The following is an 18479-nucleotide window of genomic DNA, read 5'->3' as shown; positions in this document are numbered from 1 at the left end:
GAACCCACTGCCCAGCCCTCCTCACATGGACCTGGGGTGAAGACTGTGGCCGGCCTCTGACTGTGGGGGCCCCAACCCACCACGTGCAGGGCTGCAGCCCACCAAGGTGTGATTGCCTTAGGCGTGAAACTCAGGGGGATCCAGCACAGCCCCGGTGGCTTCTCCATCACCTGCACCAGGAGAAAAGGTGGGCTGACGGTGAATAAACATCATCTGTGATCATACACTCTCTTAAAACCTTGTCTCCAAGCCAAACCACTGCCAAACCAGCACGCTCAAGCAAAGGGAGGACAAGTGGATGTGCATCTCTGTCCCCCCCAGCCTGCTGCCATCTCAGTGAGCCGGGGAGGACAGACCCATTTCTTTATGCTCCCTTTTTCCTAGTGGAATCCCACCCATCCCTGGCTGCATTACAGACCACAGAGCCGGGCCCAAAGCCTGGAGCATGAGCAGGCTGCAGCCGTGGGGGTGACGGAAGGATGCATCCTTCCTCCTCCCAGAGCAGGCAGGAGGCTCTGCCCCAAATGAGACAGACGGCCAAGCCTCGGCCATTGGAGCACAATAACCGGGCACCTCACACAGCCCCCCCAAAATCGCCCCATTGAAATGTATGGGGGGAGCACACACCGAGAAACCCCACTGACTCCCTCCACATCCCCCAGTTAAAACCATCACTGCCACAATGGGCCCCGCTCCTACAAAGGGGCCGGTTCAAAGTCAACGTCTCCCTTCCTCTCTGCCTGTATATGAAAGGGAGCAGGAATGCGTTTGAGGCCTCGGCGGGCTGGGGGGCTTCCTGGGGGGATGGAGAGAAAGAGCAGGTTGGCAGGAGGAGGGGGTCCGGCCCGGGAACAATAAATCAAAGGGAAGGGGAGTTACTGCCCGGCCAAGGATCTTCTGAAACCCTGGGCCGCAGCGGGAGCCCGGGAGGAGCAGGGCTGATGGCGGCGATTGGAGTCCCGCAGCGAGACTTCCTCTGCCCGCTGGCAGCGGGGCAGGCAGCGCGGCCGGCCTGCCCGCACGGCGCCTGGTGCCGGCAGCCCCAGCAGCGCGGCCCGGGGCCCGGCTCTGCCCTTAGCACGGCCGAACCCAGCTCCTGCGGGGGAAGGTGCCCCACCGGGTCTGGGCAGGGGTGTCCGTGTCCGTCCCCCCCCGCCCCAGGCAGGTCCGGCAGCCGCGGGGCTCATTCGGGGTCACCCACGTTCCCACCGATGGGCTTTTTGCATCCTCAGGTCATTTTTCTGGGGCTGCCCTCCCTGCCCAGGGCAGCCTGGCACATGCCCAGCCGGGAGTCAGGAAGGGGCTTTAGCTCCAGCTCATCCTCTCGGTAATTTTTTTTTTTGCCTTCTAGGAATATCATTACAAGGCAGGTATTTTGGGTTTGGGGTTTGGTTGTTTTTGGTTTTTTTTCCCTTCTAGGAATATCATTACAAGGGGTGGGGAGTGGTGGTGGTGGGGTGGTTCCACTCCCCCCGACGGGCAGCAGTGCCATGTGCTGGGCCAGGGGCTGCCGCAGGCACTGCGGGTGCCAGCCCCCCTGTGCCAGCCGCTAGGTACGAGTCCCTTGGAGCCAGCCCTCGGGATCCGGCTCTCTCGGGAGCCAAAGCAAGTGCTTCATGGTCAGCATCAAGCACCTTCCCCCAGTCCCACCAGTAGCCCCAGCCCCATTCCATCGCCGCGGGGGAGGCTCCTCCAGCCTATCTCTTCGGCATATCTCCAGTGCGAGACGGCGGCAGCAGGCTCCCCGTAATCCGGGTTAATAAACAAGGAGCGGTGCTGGAGGCTGGATCGCCCCTCGCCCTGCTCTGGCTGGGGCCGGGGGGTGCCCGCGCTGCCGGTCCCTGCCTGTCCCGGGAGCCGGCAGCGGGCAGGCAGATCCCAGCGTCAGGATCGGGGAAGCTGCGGGAGGGAAGGGGGAAACGCCTGGAGCCGGGCCCGATAGCGGCATTGTGCGGGGCGGTGCGAGAGGAAAGCCCTTCAGATAGAGAAGATACCAAGCGCCTGCATTGTGGGGCAGATGGGCCCGATAGCCGGGGCTGCAATCAGCTCCCCGGCGGCACACCCAGAACTCCGGGGCGTCGCTGCCCGCACGGGCCTCCGGGGAGGTCACGCTCCCTCCGAGGCAGGGCCTTCCTCTGCGGGGCGAGGAAGAGGACAGGGACGGGGGGAGAGTGAGGGAGCCGGGGAGCCCCAGCTTTGTCCACGAAGCGCTCTGCGGGGCACTCCACGGAGCCGTGAGGCTCTGCCGCTGGGACAGCGCGTCGCCGAGGGCCGAGAAGGGTGGCCGAACCCTCCTCCAGCCCTCTCGCTGAGGACGGCACCCGCGGCCCCGGGGCTGACGTCGAGCCGCTGCCCCCGTTTCCCAGAGCCATCCCGGTCCCCTGCCCGTGCCCTGCAGCGCTGGGGAGTCCCCCGGTGGGGGGACCCTGGGGCTGGTGCTGGCCCCAACATTCGGAGGCGTGGGCCCCACCGAGCACCGCCGAGCTGCATGGGGGGGGTGGGGGTGGCAGCTCTGCCCTTCCACGCAGACGGGGCAAGCGGGGCCGGGGGGGTTGCGAGGCCCCGCGGCGAGGTCCCTCACTCCCCGGGGCCGGCCCCGGCCCTCCTCCCCGCGGCCCGAGGGCGCGGGCGGGCCACAGCCCACCTTCCATCGCACCTTCCCCCCCCCCTTCCCCCGACGCCCCCCTCCCCCCTCGGGGATCAAGTTCACGCCCGACCCACCGGTGCGGGGCCAATGGGGCCGGGGCCCATTTCCATACGGCCCGGCCCGGCCCGGCCCGGCCCCGCCGCCTTCAGAGGCCCCGGCGGCGCCGCAGCAGGGAGGCAGCGGCCGGCGGGCGGCCGGGCCGAGCCCCGCAGCCCCCGCATGGAGCCCTAGGGCGGCGGGCAGCATGTTCAGCCCGGACGGGGGGCTGCCGGCCGCCCCCTTCGGCCTCCTGCCCGACGCCGGGCCGCCCTTCCCCCGCGGCGGCTTCGACGGGGCGGGCGCCCAGCCGCTCTTCTTCCCCTTCGCCGCCGAGCCCGAGGCCGCCCGCGACCCGCCGCCGGCCCGCGCCTGGCTGCCTCCGCCCGCCGGGCCGCCCGCCAAGGCGGAGGCGCGCCCGGGCCGGCCCTGCCGCCAGCCCTCGCCCGAGCCCCGCGCCGCGGCCTGCTGCGGCCCGGCGTGGCCCGCCCCGCCCTGGGCCGGGCCCGCGGCCCCGGGCGCCGCCAACGCCGCCCTGCCCGGCCCGCCCTTTCCTGGCCCCGCCGCCTTCCCCGGCCCCCCGCTCTGCCCTGCCGCCCTGCAGCCGGGCTCCGGCGGCCTCTCCGGGCTGGGCAGCAGCGGCAGCTCCAGCGGCGCCGCCAGCGAGGGGGGACACTCCAGCGACAGCGGCGACGAGGTGAGACCCGACGGGACGGGGACGGGCGGCCCTGCCCCGCCCCGCTGCCGGGCAGGCGGGCTGCCCCGCCACCCGCCTCCGCCTTGCCGCGCTCCCCTCCGCGCCCCGGGGCCGCTGCGGAGGCGGGGAGCGGAGCCTGGGCTCGCTGCCGTGCCGTCCCGTCGGGGCAGGGAGCTGCCTAGCTCCCGCCCCACTCCGGGCATCGCCGGCCCGGCCTGGCCCGGGCGGGGGCAAGCGGGGATCCCGTCGGTGCCGTTGTGACTGCTCGCTCCGCCGGGCGGCCCCGGGAGAAGCCCTCAGCCGGCCCGACGTGGCCCAGCGCTGGGGATTGTCCCGGCTGGGTCAGCCGCTCCGCGGGGGGCAGCGCCTCGAGAAGTCTGCTTTGGGGCGAGAAGGGTGGTTTTGGGGATTCGCGGGGGGCGAGTTTTCACTTGTGCTGCCCGTCCCTTATACGTGACGCTGCAGGCACGTCCCACACAGATGGTCCCCTGCGCCCGTCGCTGGTCCCTCATCCACGGCGCCGAAGCCCGGCTCGGGCGGGACCCGCAGCGCGGTCCCCCGGGCTCTGCCCCGCCGCAGCCCGGCTCCTGGCAGCCCCCGCCGGCCCTCGGCCCTTCCGGGAGGGCGGCTGCTTTACCGGCCGCTCCTCCGCGGGCACCACCGACGGCTGCCGAGGCGCGGGCAGAGCCGGCCCGGGGCAGGGGGTGGCAGCGCTAGTTACCGGCAGGACTGGCAGTTGTGTTTCGGGCTCGTTTTTAATATTTTTCAATCTTGGCATGATATAAACCCGCCCCTCTCAGGCAAGCACGCCTCGGGCGTAGCACGGCAGGTGATGCCAGGGCTGTTGCGAGGTTCCTGCGAGCTGTTGCGGGTGTGTTGCATTTGTGCGGAGCCGCTGCCAGGTCCGGGCCGCGGGGATTCGGGAGCCCCCACGCATGCCACGACGGGAGCGTGGAAGGGATGCGCGTCGCCCCGGTGGCAGCCTGCCGCACTGGATGGGGGCTACGAGGAATGCTTTTTCCCGGCTGAGGAAGGATGAGGATTGTCCCGCGGCAGGGATGCTCCGGGAGCCAGGAACTAAAAAACGAGGCTTGGTAGCAGGAGGGACACCTGTAAAATCCAAAATCGCGCTGCCAGTGTGGAAATCGGGGAAAAGATTGCAAAGTGCCCCTGCAGCAGTTGAGGGCTGTGCTGCGGGGAGAAGGGGAAGCACCTGGGTAAGCAGCTTTCCAGCAGGGAAGAGCCTGGTTGTGGCAAAGAGCTGTGTGAATCCCACTCGAGTCATGGGCGCTTTCATCCTTCGTGTCACATGAGCCATTTCACCTGCCCTGGGTGCAGGCGAGAGAGGGGCTGGCAAGGGGCAGCCCCAGCCCCAGAGCCGTGGGGAGGTGGGTACCCATGCCCCGGGATAGCTGAGGCCGTGGGGAGGTGTCCTGGGTTGCATGAGAGTGGGGTGATGCTTGGACCATCTGTGCCCATCAGTGCTGCCTCTGGTCAGGCCACGAGGGTCTGAGCCTGGGGCCAGACAGAACATTCCAAATAACCCTGGGGGACCCAGGGACCAGGACCTACTTTCTGTCCCCGGGTCCTTGGGCCACCCTGGGTCTCTGCCACACCAGCCTGGTGTGAGCTGGGCGGTGTGCTGTGGCTGGGGGGTGTCCAGGGGGTCCTGCGTGGGGCGGGGTGGGGTGGAGGCAGGTTGGGGCCCCTGAGCAGAGCCCCTTGTTCAGGCGTTGGGGAAAACCCCTCTGCCACCCACCCCATGAGCCCACTCCTGTCCCCATCCCCGTCCCATGCTGACCCTGACACACCGACAGACCCCGGTCTTGGCAGCCCCTGGGCGCAAGTTCTCCCCTCTCAGTTTATCTCTGCCCCTGCCAGGATGCGCCAACCTCAGAAGAGCTGGAGCAGTTCGCCAAGGACCTCAAACACAAGCGCATCATGCTGGGCTTCACCCAGGCTGACGTGGGGCTGGCTCTGGGCACCCTCTATGGTAAGGGTCCAGTAAGGGTCCTCATCTCCCCCCCACACCCGGGGGGAAGGGAGAGGCCTGGGAGGGTGATGGAGCACCTGAGCGATCGAGATTTCTGCTCCTTAACGACCTGCAAAGGAGGCGGTGAACACCAGCCCCAGGGCTCCTGGGGCTCCTGAGCCCTGTTAAGTACTCAAACTGGAAGAGTTTGTTAACAAGGAACTGTCTTAAAATACCTACAGCTGCTTATTGAAGAGTGTTGTAGTGTTTTCAATCCCTGCTGAAGCAGCAGGGAGAATGCATTTCCTGGTCCCCCATCTCCAGGCATGGGCTGCTGCAGGGAGGATCCTGGGGGGGCTGCTGGAGGTGGGAGATCCCCTGACATGGGGGCAGGAGCCGTGTGTGATGCCCTGTCTGACCATGCAGGGAAGATGTTCAGCCAGACAACCATCTGCCGCTTCGAAGCGCTCCAGCTCAGCTTCAAGAACATGTGCAAGCTAAAGCCGCTGCTGCAGCGTTGGCTCAACGAGGCAGAGAACACGGACAACATGCAAGAGGTATGGGGCTGGGGAGGGCCGGGAGCCAGGGGTACTGCACACTGATGAGCCCTCATGCTGCAGCTTCTCCTAGCTTTTACACGTGATTTTGGGGGAAGAAGAGGGGAGAGAGCAGCAGGTGTCTTGTGTGCCATAGCAGCATTTCACTGCCATGGCTTCAGTCCAACTGTAGGGGGAACCATATCTACTGGGTATTGCCTTATGCCAGGCTGGGGGGGAGCCCAAATCCCCCCATAGACCCCTTGTAACAACTGTGGCAGCTCCTGTCTCCGAGCAACCAGGTCCTGCTGGAATCTCAGATAAGCTGGAGATGCAGGAAGACATGTCTGCCCGCCTCCCCTCCCCCCCCCCCCAGCTGCAGGCAGAGCTGGGAGACTGGGAATGGCCCCAGTCACAGTGGGGTGATGCTTAGTGGACAGTCACAGGGATGAAGCCTGAAGCCTGTCCCCGTCCCTCCCAGACCTGCAGCCAGCTGCACCTGTGTCTAGAGCCTGGTGGGGACGTTACCAGCCCTGTGACCAAGTGTATGGTCTCTCTTCCCTTCCAGATGTGCAATGCGGAGCAAGTGTTGGCCCAAGCCCGGAAGAGAAAACGCAGGACCAGCATCGAGACCAATGTGAAGGGGACGCTGGAGAGCTTCTTTCGCAAGTGCGTGAAGCCCAGTCCCCAGGAGATCTCCCAGATCGCCGAGGACCTAAACCTGGACAAAGACGTAGGTTGGGAGGGTTCAGAGGGTGGGTTTCCGAACGGATGTGGTTCCCAGATGCTTGTACCAGGCCAAGTCGATACTGTAAGCTGTGGGAGAGCAGCTGGGGCTGGTAGCCGCCATCAGCCTGGCCGAGCCCAGCCCCAGCAGGAGCTGCGGCAGGGAGGGGGGAAGTGCTGGTGAGTTGGGGTGCTGTGGAGATGCCACCAGCAGCAGGGTCTACTTGTCACCCACACAGTGCCTGGGCTTACCCCCCTCACCCTTCCCCATCTCCCCTCCCTTGCAGGTGGTCCGGGTCTGGTTCTGTAACCGGCGTCAGAAAGGCAAACGGCTGCTGCTCCCCTTCGGCAACGAGGCAGAGGGGGTGATGTACGACATGAACCAGTCCCTGGTGCCCACCGGCCTGCCCATCCCGGTGACGTCCCAGGGCTACAGCCTGACGCCCTCCCCTCCCGTCTACATGCCGCCCTTCCACAAAGCTGAGATGTTTCCTTCAGTGCTGCAGCCTGGGCTCTCCATGAACAACAGCAGCCACTGAACCGGGAGCTGCGGGGGCCAGTGACGGTGCCGCCCCCACACCGTGGCCAGGCTGGCTCTCTGGGGGCTGCTCCTCCCCGCCTTCACCCTGAGAAGGCATGGGCATGGCCTCGTTCCCAGGGCTTGCCTGGGCACTCGCTGGGCTGCCTTCGGGTTTTGGGGCATGAGGGGCAGGGGAAGGGCTGGGAGTCTGGCACAGGGATGGTGCCTGCTCTCTGCGGTTGCTCCCAGCCCTTCCCAGTTATGTGAGTTTACTGGTTCCAGCAGTGTCGGCCCCCCTCTGACCTCTCTTGGGGGGCAGCTGCTCCTGCCCCATTGCACCCCACCAAAGCCATACGTGCCCGGGGCAATGAGCACAGCTGCCTGTGCCAGGCCCCAGCCCAGCTGAGCTGCTCTCCTGCAAGACCCAGAAAAAAGTATCTTTTAGATTTTTGGGGTGGGGGGTGGGAGAAGGGGTGGTTTTATTATTTTTTTTAATGGTTTTTGGTTGTAGTTTTTAAAAAGCAAAAATCTTTGTAGCGATTACTAGTTTCCCAGGTGCCTCCTCCCTGTCACGTAGAGTGGGGCTGGGGTGCTGTGCTCAGGGCTGGGGTCCCCGGCGGCTCCACCCACCCTCCTGGGCAGCTTGGGCGAGCCAAGGGCTGGAGCATGGGGCGGGAGGTGAGCCCTCATAGCCCCAGCTGCCCCTCGCCCCATGGTGCAGGAGAGCTTCACCCATCTGTGGGCAGGCTGGTGGGGCTTGTTTGGGGGGGGGGGAGTGTTCCTTCCCGGCCCTTGTGCCCAGCATCACCCCGGGTGCCCTGTGCCCTCTCCACTCCCTGGCCCAGATGCCCAGGGATCATCTTTCCCTGGGGGGTCCCAGCCCAGGGGGCTGACACCGTCCCATCTATGCTGCTAGCACCCCTGTGCCTTTGAGCCTGCTGTAGTTGATTATTTTTATAATGTTTTTCTTAATCATATTCCCTCTGGCAATGAAATAAATCTCAGTTCTTTGGGGCATGAGAGCGAGTTAACTCTTTCCTTGCCTCCCTTGCATCCCTGCTCCGGCACAGTCCCAGGCAGCCCAGCAGTGTGGGTTTGGCTGCTTGCAGGGGCACAGTCCGGCTGGACCGGTGCACCCAAATAGGGTGGACGTGTCCCTGTCATGCCTGCAATACCCAGGTCTTGGCTGCCTGCAGCCTGGCTCACCACCAGGAGTGGTGGCAGCTTGGCCCTGGAGGGACACCAGCTTGTTGGAGCTGGGCCTGCCCAAAGCAGAGGTGGTCAGGAGTAGGGGGGCAGATGCATCTTCTACCTGGTTTGACCTGCTAAAACAGCAGCTTTTGGGAAGAGTAGAAGCCCAGCGGGATCTTGCAGGCTGCTCCAGCAGTTGCCCGTGGATAGGGAAGGACCGGGCGGGGATGTAGTGGGAGCTGCTGAGCTTGCAGCCCTGCAGTGGTCAGGGGAGAGGTGTGGGAAGCCTGGGCTGTCCTTGCTGTGGGGCTGCCACCCTGACACCAGCAGGTAAGGGATGCTCCTCCTGTATGCGTGGTCCAACCAAGGCAGCCTTGCAGTGGTCGGGCCCAGTGGTGCCAGCCCAGCCAGTCAGGTTGGGGTGGGCACCATGGGCTGAGCTGGTGGGGATGGGGGGTGCCAGCCCAGCCAGGAGAAGCAAGTGTCTGGGGGATGACGCCTCGCTTTTCACTGCCATGGTCTCTGCAGCCTGGTTTGCCACCAGCCTGCGTCCCTGAGGGATTTTTCCCCTGAGCAGAAGCAATGAAATGACCAAGCCTGTGGGGAAACTTCTGAAAAGCCCCTTTTTCAGCTTGGCTGCCAGTGAACAATGGGCTTGCTCTCTGGGGCTGGCCTGCAGCCTTGCTCCTGTGGGCCAGACAGGAGCAGGGTCACTGCAGGCAGCTGCTCGTGAGGCACCTTGGGACCCTGCAAAGGGCCAGGCTGGGCACCAGCCCTGTGGGACAGGATCCCCTTGGCTCGCCCTGTGTTCCCGCTTGCTCCCCAGTGCCTGGGTGCCCAAGGCCACGTCCCTGGCTGCCCACAGGGTGGGGGCACAGCCAGGCACAGCATCCGCTGGAAACAATGCCCCCCTGCCGCTGCTGCCCTTTGCTGCCTGGCACTTTGGGGGTGGGAGGGCTGGGGGTGCTGGAGGCTGGCGATCAGTGGGGTTGGTAGCAGAAAACCCGGGAAGGGTGTCACCTCCCCGAGGTTTCTCCACATTTCCACCATCTGACTTTTAAGCAAAAGGCCAGCCAGGCAGGAGCCCCAGCCCCGCACAGGACCCCCAGATCCCACTGCCCCAGCCCCCTGCCTGTGGGCACACAGAGCCCCTCCTGCTCTGTTTTCGGTTGACCCAGAAGACAAAACAAAACGGAAATCGGAAGCCACAGAAATCAGAAGAGTGCAGCACACCCGTCAAACTGCAACCCAGCGAGGGCTGGGCCAGGCTGGGTGAGTGGTGGCTGGGGCCAGCCTGGGGCAGGAATGTCGCTCCTCTGCTGAGGGGGTGTCACCGCACACCTGAGCCCCGCTGCATCCGGGGCACGGGGAGGTGGGGTTGGGTGACTTTGGGCCTGCAGTAAGGGAAACCAAGGGAAACCTGTGAAAAAATGAGTCGTTTATACCAAGGGGGTTGATGGGACCAAGCTGAGGGGCACACGGGGCGGGCAACAGATGGAGCAGCCGTGTCCTACCCCCTGGTCCTGTCACCCAGCCCTGACATTGCCACTGATCCCACATGATTGCTTCCCCTCGGGGTACCTGAGCATTGCCCATGCCCAGGGTGTAGGGTGCGTGCACTGCAGGGTGCCAACAGTGCAGGCTGTGTACATGGTGCAGGGTGGCAGCAGTGCAGTGTGTGTGGCACAGGGTCCAGCACTGCAGGGTGCTGGTAGTGCAGTGTGGGCAGCCAAGGACACACGGAGCAGGCTGCCGGTGCCACAGGGTGCCCACAGGACCTGCTTTGCTCTGGGCTCGCTGTGAGGCTCCGGATGCCACCAGCTTGCTGGCTTCCTGCCACAGCATGGCAGGCGTGCTGGCAGGGGAGTGAGAAACCACAGCATCCCTCTCTGACTCGGCCTGGCACTGAGCAGGCTGAGATTGCTCTTCAGAGCATCCGGTGTCCTGGCAGCCCTCACCGGCACTGTGACGCCCACGGCTCGAGAGTGGGGGTGGGTGCTGCAGGGCCGTGCTGGGAAGTGGTGGAGTAGAGGCTGTGCTCTCCAACCCTGCCGTGGGGTGCTGGGTCTGCCCGAGCTCCCCTGAGGTCGAGTCCTCCACCCCAGCAAGAAATGTCACCATGGGGCCTCTGCCACTGGGGCTTTGCCACCCAGCAGAAGGTGCTTGGGGGGCCATGGATCCATCACAAGGGAAGACTGGGGAACCCTGAGCCCCCTGCCAGCCCAATGCCCTGCCCAGCCCCCGCACCACAGGCAGAGCCTCTGCAGCACTGTGTCATTTATTTCCAAAGCACCCTCTCGTCCTGCCAGCACCCTGGTGAGGTAGGTCAGTGTCAGATCTGGGGGGAATTAGTTCTGTTTTGCAAGAAATGAAGTCACGTGGAGTTGCTCAAGGTCCCAGTGTGGCAACAGGCAGGCTGGGAAGAGAGGTTGGGACTCCTGCATCCCTCCCTGCTCCACATCCTGTTCTGTCGGAGGGTGCTCCACATTCTCCCCACCCCAGTATCCTCTGCCCAGATGCATCCTCGATGGTTCCAGCACATACCAGCCCCACACTAGGTGTTGAACCAGCTCTCCAGGTTGGGATAGACATGGCCACGGGGCAGGCTGGGGTAGGCAGTGCAGATGGTGCAGATGCGCTCCCTCCAGTCGGTGTAGAGCTTCACACTGTACCTCTTCTGCCAGGCGAAGAACTGCCGGTAGCGGCTGGAGTTCATGGTCTTTAGGAAGGTAGCCAGCTCTGCCAGGGAACCAAAGTCATCAACGTGAATGAAGGAGTCTGCAGGAATGAACTGCTCATAATTGGCCCGGGGAGGTCCCAGCACCACAGGCACGGTGCTCGCCATCAGCGAGTTCCTCCAGAGCTTCTCGGTGATGTAGTCCTGGTGGATGGAGTTCTCAAAGGCCAGGTAGAACTTGGACTTGGATGTTGTTGGCAAGAGGCAGTCCTTGCAAAGTGGCTTTTTGTTTGCTTTTCCATATATGTTTACGTGGAGGTACCTGGAGAGGTTTCGGTAGACTTCAGCTCTTTTCTGAGTCCTGTGGTAGTTGCTGATAACCCATGACACCAAGTTGGTCTTTGTGGGGATGTTCACAGTGGCTGACCGGTTGGGCACAAGCTTGCCGTAGGGGATGAAGATGTCTGAGTCCCGTCTGTAGGTCATCACCCAGTTGAAGGTCTGGTTCCATCCTGCTAGAGCTTTAGTGTTGGAGGGGGACTCCAGGGAGACCCACACCCAGTTCTGCCCCGGCGGCCTCTCCTTGGGCAGCCTGTCCCTGCCGGGCTGGAGCCTGGTGTGGGGAAACACCACCACGTCCGCCTGGTCCAGGAGCTGCCGCTCTGTGGTGAGCCAGCAGCCCGTGATGCCATATAGCTCATGGCAAATGTCCCTGCTGACACTGGGGACCTGCTTCGAGGGCCAGTCCCACACCAGGACCACCAGCGGCTCAGTATGCTTGGGGGCTTCTCCAGAGACCTCAGAGGGGTTGAGGAAGCACCTCAGGTTCCAGAGGGTGGTTACAAACACCCCGGCAGTAACCACTGCCTTCATGCCAGGCCGGCCCCATGGTGGCCGTGGCAGCGGCAATGCCCGGGGCATGCTGCCGGGCTGGCTTTCACCTTCTCAGGTGACAGAGCTGACACCTGTGAGAGAGGAGAGACCACCAAGGGCTGTCAGCTCACCTTGCCAGGGGCGAGGGGTGATGGGGAGGTGCTGGGGCAAGAGGAGATGGAGAAAGGACTTCTCCATGAAACCTGGGCCCCAGCATCACCCCTGACCCCTCTGCTGGCCCCTGTCCCCACCAGGATCCCCTGTGCACCTGCTGTCACCCTATGGTGGCTTTTGTGTCACCGTCCTGCAGTCCCCCATGCACCATCTCCAGGATGAGCAGGGATGCTGCCAAAGGGAGGTACAGAACCGATGGGCAGCAGCCATCTGTTCCCCTGCCCCAACTGCCTGGCACCACTCCCCATTACATGCACAAATGATGAGGTCCTTGGTACTTGCTCTGAGCCTCAGTTTCCCCACCTGACAAACAGCCACAGTCCCACTCCACACTTCTTGCTTTGGCCAGGATGGGTCAAGCCTGAAATGCAGCCAGCCTTGCCACAGCCAGGCTTGGAAGAAAGGTGCCTGGGGGTCTGCAGGATAGGGCCACACACTGAAGGTTGATGGGGAACACCCTGGGTCCTGCCTGAATAACCCCACGGCAAGGCCCCACCTGTGAAGCAGGGTGTCCCTGGGAGTGACTGGGAAGACCAAAACCCCGCTCAGGGCCGGACTGGAGTGTCCTGCCCAAGAAGTGCCCCCTCAGCCCAGCACCATCCTATGGCAATAGCAGGGCTCTCCCCAGGCTCAGGGTGCTCTCCCCAGGCTTGGGGTGCTCTCTCCAGCCACCAAGGTCATGGGGAGCCCCAGAAATCTGCAAGCATGCAGCTTCAGTGCCCCAGACACTCATTTTATTTTTGGGGTGTCACAAATGGCCAGTGCCTCATGGGCAGGGAGAGCAATGCAGGCAGGGGCTGCTGCTGGTGGGGCTCAACCTGCAGGTATGTGGGAACCCCGGCCATGAGACGCTCACCCTGCCACGGTGCCCATCTGCCTGCCTCAGGCCTCTGCTGGTGGTGCTGCACTTAACTTGCTGTGCTTTAACCAGCAGCACTGATGGGAACAAAGAACAGTGGTGGGAGTGGCAAGGGGGACACTTGGCTGGGCTGGGAACCGGCTGACAGCTCGAGCCCACCTGAGACTGCCAGTCCCAGGCGCAGGGCTCAGCACCCGTGGGCCACCCACAGCTTTCACATCAAAGGTGGTTTCCCTCTTGAGGTAGCCTCTGAAAACACGTTAGCTGCCTAAGCCCCACTGCTGGCCAGGGCTGTGGCGGTTCCCCTGCGATTTTGGAGCCTCCTGGAAAGTGGTGCCCTGCTTTCCCACCCCAGCCACTACAGCTCTGCTGCGAAAATTCCCTTCCCTGCCTTGGCCTGCTCTGTCTGTCCTGTTAAAATACACAAGCTAAGTTTAGGCTCCAGAAAAACCTGGCATCCTTAGTGGGGAGGGTTGGGAAAGCTTTGCTGGCTCCCCGCACCACACGTTGGTGCTTCGGGTCCCTCTGCTCGCTGGTCCCCGGCAGTGGGGATGCTGCCCCTGTTTTGAGGATGCTCTGGGAAAGGACACCCCACTCCGGCAGTGCCAGGAGCCGACCCATTTCTCAGCCCCTCTACCCATGGCGGGTGGCGGTGCTGAGCTCAGACTTACCAGGGAAGGTCCGGTGTGGTGGCGTGCGAGGTGCCGGCGTGTGTCTGCCCAGGCAGCTGCCAGCGCTGGGCTGGGGCACTCAAGGGCTTCCTCTTTTCTGTGGTTTTGCCTCGTCCCGGCCCCACAGCGGGTCCTTCCTGCTGCGCGTGGCAGCTGGCACAGCCCACTCCCAGCACTTCCCCTGTGCTACGTGGGCAGTGATGTGACCCACGGCTGGGTGTATGCCCTCAGGGCGAGTGCATGCCCATGGGCAGGTGGGTGCTCCATGGCTGGGTGGGTACTGGGTGGGTGCCTCACAGCTGGGTAGGTGCCCCATGGCTGGGTGGGTGCCTTGTGGCTGGGTAGGTGCCCGTGGCTTGTGCATGCCCTGTGACTGCCCCATGGCTGGGTGCTGCCCATGGCTGGGTGCATGCGCCATGCCAGGGTGGGACACTGTTGCTCAGTGCATGCCCCATGGCAGGTGCTGCCCCACAGCAGTGCCTTGGCACCCCTGGGAGAGGCTCCCGGTGCAGGTGCTGCTCACAGCTCTGTGCCTGCACACCATGCCCTAACCCCCTATGCTTCCCCCCCACTCTCTAGCCAGGCTGCAGCTCCTTGGAGAAGGTGCATGTGGCTCCGTGTGGAATTTCAGTTCCCCAAAGGGGTTTCCCAGGTGCCAGGTTTGAAACACACCAAATCATGGCTCCTTTCTGCCCAACACCTCTCCCATCCCAGCTGCCAGCCAAAGCCCTGATGCCCCAGCTGGGCTGTGGTTTTCCAAGGTACCTGTCCCTGGTTTGAAGTCTGTGGGATAGCCTTGTGTTCCCTGCACTGCTCCATGGCTCTCGAGCATTCCTCATGGTGTGGAAGGGTCCCCTCCCAAGCCAGTGGGGACTGGGGACAACTTCCCCAGCCAGGTTCCTGGGTTCCTGCCCCCATGGCAGAGGGGTGCCAGGGCACCGGGAGGCGGCACGGGGTGGCATGGAGGACGGGACAGCGGGTAGAGATCCCCGACCCATGCTGAGCCGTGCCACCCCACCCTGTCCTTGGGCACCCATCCCTGTGAGGCAGGATGGAGGCAGGGTCCTGAACACCAGCAGGCTGCTCTGCCCACAGCACTCCTGCCTGTGCAGCTGCCTGCTGGAGCCATGGCCATGCAGAGGGTAAAGCTGACTGGTGGGGCTGTGCTGAGCCCATGGGGCAGCTCTGCTAGCTGGCAGCTTTGTGTCAAAGCACATCCCACAAACACTTTTGCTGAGACCACTAATACATTATGGTTGCTGCTGCTGCTGTTATTATTATCATTATTATTGAAGGAAGGATTGTCGGGTCCAGCTGCCTACCCCTGGCACATGCAGCTCCCTCCAAAATCACCCAGGAGCAGCTGAACAGCGAGATGCTCATTTGGCTCTAACTGGAACCAGGCTCTTCTTTGGCATCTGCTGCTGCCTGTGGCAGAGCTGGCAGGCATGGAGGGGGGCATCAGCCCCACAGCCTCAGCCTGGCACTGCCACTGGCACTGCCTGTAGCCACGACAGGGCCATGGGCGATTCGCTCCTGGCGGGTGCTGGGAAGGAGACAGTGCCTTGCCCAGGTGCTTGTGCTGGGGGTTTGAATGCCCTGCCTGTGCTGGGGTGAGTGCAAGCAGGGCCCTGCCCAAAGACTTGCCAAGGTGCGTCCCATCTGCCACACAGCCTGGTTGAAAACAGGATGCCAGCCTGACTTTGACTCCCACTGACTCATCTTGAAACCATCAGCTAAAGCGCCACCAGCAGCTCCTTGGTGCTGCCAAACCCCAGGCACCTGCCCTGGCCATGCTGTTTTCTGCCAAAAGGGGAAGTGGGCACGTGTGTGACCTTGGCAGCGTCTGCACAGAGGGCTGCTGCCTGTGCCCAGGTTCCAGACCTGCCCTTCTCCCGGTCTGGACACCCATTTGGTTGTTTTCTTTGCTGGCATTGCTGTCTGGGCACCAAGTCTCCCTGAAATACCTGGCAGGGGAAAAAGAGATGAAGAAACCAAGGCAGAGGGGGCAGGGACAACCCCAAGGAGTGCAATGCTGTCCCTGGAGCTGGCAGGGGCATGCCCTGGCACACACACAGCTGGGAGCAGGGCCCCAAACTGCTCCCTGGGGCTCCTCAGGCTGCTCGAGCACCCCTGGGGTCTGCACCCCCTGCTGCACCCTTGCTCGTACTGGCTGCCTGAATCCTGGGAGGAAGGATGGCTGCAGCCCTGGCAGCGAGGTGAGGGGCCAGGCAGCGGCTGGGCACAATGCCATGCTACCACACCAGGGTGTAGCAGGGCTCTGCGGTTTCAGTGCCACCCTGGGAGCCCTCAGAGGCCAACTGCAGCTCTGGGGCTGGGTGTTTTTTCCTCCCCAGCCATGTCGCCCATTTCCTGTTATCTTTTCTCACTCCCTTTCTGCATTTCTTCCCCTGCATGATTGAGAGCCCAGATACAGGGCGCTGCACAGCTCGTGGGGCACCATTCCCAGCCTGGCCTGCTCCAACCCCACCAGCTGCAGGCAGCGCTCCCTGCCTGGCTGGAGCTGCCAGCATTGTCTGAGCTGCTGTCACTGTCTCCCCCCAGCACAGCCCTAGGGACCAGGGCCACATGGGATGGGGTTGTTCCCCTCCGCAGAGGACAGCAGCGGGGACAGCATTAGCCACAAGGTTTCCATGGGGGATGCAGAGCAGGAGGGAGCTTTTCCCTGGCATTCGTAGCCTTCACCTCTGAGTGCTGCCCCAGGACACCCCAGCAGCAGGGACGATGCCTTGGGGGGTACTTGCAGCCAGTGGGTCCAGACACCCTGACCCCCGTGGCCTAGGGACATGGCAGCACAGTACCAGATGCTGGGGCTGCCTAATTGCTCCAAGTCAGGCTGGGAGCCAGGGCCAGCTCTGCCTGGGTGGGCTGGGCAGAAGTCCCCAGCACCTGGGGCCAGGCCATGGGACCATCAGCACCAATGCAGAGCAGGGACCTTTGTGTGGGTGGGTGCTGCCATCTGCAGATAACCCCACACAGACACAGGAGCTTGGTCACCTGCAAGGAAGTCCCCTGAGAGGTGCTCAGGGCCCCAGGTCCATGGAGAAGATGGGCCACCAGGTCCTCGGGGCTGTGCTGCCCCATGGCACACTGCTGGGTCTGTCTCTTGCTGGCCCCTCACAGGGTTTTGTGGTCATGCCAAGCAGAAGAGGAGCTGCAAAGCTCACCAAGACCCACCCAGGGGCAGCAGGAGGGAGAGGCAGGAGACCCAGGTCAGGTCTTTGAGCCCATGTCACCCACAGCCCCACCCATGACCCTCCCCACTGCACCCCCCCAAGCTGGGGACCCACTCTGCTGCAGGGCAGGGGTTTTTGAGGTGTTTCCAGAGTGGGGTGGGGACAACCCATGTGCAATCCCTTGGGAGAAGCCAAGGGTGCATGCATCCTTCCTTCCCCAGGGACCAAGTAAAAGCCACTGCTGAAGCAAGGTCTGGGGGCTGAACCCCCACTGACCTTCACACCAGATCTCCCCTGTACTTCAAAGCCAGAGAAACATCAGCAAACCTCAGGGTCATCCCAGTGCAGCAGCCCCCAAGTTACTCATGGCAGTGGGGTGCAGGTGGAAAGGCACTGAGACAGCCCTGGCCACCCCCTGCTCAGCTCCTCTCGAAGCCAGGCAGCTCTGCTGCCTGCACGCCTGCCCACACATCCTGCAGCCCTTCCAAACCAGCCACCCTCCCCAGGGCATGGAGCCAGGGCAACTTTGTGCCTCTCCACGACCCCGACCCCCTGGGGCATCCCTTGTCCTCCCTCACCTCGGCACAATGTTTCACCCAGAAGTTTTTTGAATAATGGCGCTTTGTGGCAGGACAAGGGGAGCTTTTGTTAGTGCCTGAGCAGCTGTCGCAGAGCCGGCCTGAAACGCAGTCACCCTTGGCAACACCACTTGGGGCTGGGGCAGCCAAAGGAGTTATTCACAGCTCTCCGCTGCACTTGGCCGTGAAAGCAGCATGGAAATGGAGATGGTTAAAGATAGCTGCAGGAGAGGAGAGGGGGCAAAGGAGAGAGGTGGCTATGGACAGGTGGGGGGGGGGGGGGGAGGGAGAGGTCGTGAAATGAAGAGAACCAGAGGAATGGAAAGAGGGAGGGAGAGATGAATGGATGAAGGACGGACAGAGAGCTGGCCTGGTTCAATGCTTACTGCTGTTGAGGGCATCCTTCCCAGCCTCAGAGTCACAGCTGGGCTGGGGGTACAGCTTGTTGCAGGCAGGCTGGTCCCCTCCAAGAACACAGGTGGGCATCCCACCACTTGTCTGTGGGTCTGGTTGGGCAGAAGCTGCGGGCAACTGGGCCTGAGCAGGGCAGGCAGCAGCCAGAGTGTGGGGACAGCAGTGCCACCCTCGCATGTGGACCTCCACAGCGACAGGCTGCCCTGAAGCAAGTCTGTCCTGGAGGGACAACGACCGCGGAGAGGGTCGGTAGGGGGTGACCTCTCTGTGTCTCTCTCGTGGAGAGGAGCAGGGGCGGCTCCAGGGGCAGCTCCTCGGGGTTTCCCTGACCCGGCAACTCCCTGGGGCAGGAGCCCCGCTCCCAGCCCGGCCGTACCCGGAGAGATGCGGCTGCCGCAGCGGCCGCCCCCCCGCCGTGCCCCGGAGGCTCCGTGCCTCGGTTGCCCAGCGAGGAGCAGGATCTACCAGCAAGCACCCGCTTGGCGGCAAATCCCCGGGGACCCTCGCGGGACGACGGTGCCCTCCGGGCCCGGCAAAGCCGCCCCGCGGCCGGGCCGCGGGGCTCCGGCCTGCCCTGGACCGCAGGGGCACTCCTAGGCCCTGCCCCAGGCCGGGCTGGGCGGCGCGGGGGGAAAGGCTGCGGCCCGGCGGTGCCTTTAAGAGGCGGCGGGCAGGCGGGCGGCCCCGGGCCGGGGGCGGTGCTGCGCAAGG

The 18479-nt window shown here is 63.7% G+C and overlaps 2 protein-coding genes across 2 annotated transcripts; one reads left to right on the top strand and one right to left on the bottom strand.

Annotated features, from left to right (window-relative positions):
- Positions 1–2891: 2891 nt before the first annotated feature.
- Positions 2892–8445, top strand: LOC126052060 (POU domain, class 5, transcription factor 3). The gene is made up of 5 exons (XM_049832150.1): positions 2892–3380; positions 5262–5373; positions 5779–5909; positions 6457–6621; positions 6902–8445. The coding sequence occupies exons 1-5, from the start codon at positions 2892–2894 to the stop codon at positions 7151–7153; spliced, it is 1149 nt and encodes a 382-aa protein (XP_049688107.1). The 3' UTR covers positions 7154–8445.
- A 2142-nt stretch (positions 8446–10587) lies between these two features.
- Positions 10588–13739, bottom strand: FUT7 (fucosyltransferase 7). The gene is made up of 2 exons (XM_049833149.1): positions 13580–13739; positions 10588–11967 (listed from the first exon to the last, which is right to left on the bottom strand). The coding sequence occupies exon 2, from the start codon at positions 11921–11923 to the stop codon at positions 10880–10882; it is 1044 nt and encodes a 347-aa protein (XP_049689106.1). The 5' UTR covers positions 11924–11967; positions 13580–13739; the 3' UTR covers positions 10588–10879.
- Between the last annotated feature and the right edge of the window lie 4740 nt (positions 13740–18479).

The sequence above is a fragment of the Accipiter gentilis genome, chromosome 29, assembly GCF_929443795.1.
Source record: "Accipiter gentilis chromosome 29, bAccGen1.1, whole genome shotgun sequence".
NCBI lineage: Eukaryota > Metazoa > Chordata > Aves > Accipitriformes > Accipitridae > Astur > Astur gentilis.
The sequence above is the reverse complement of the archived record's forward strand: the minus strand, read 5'-3'. Positions and strand labels throughout refer to the sequence as shown.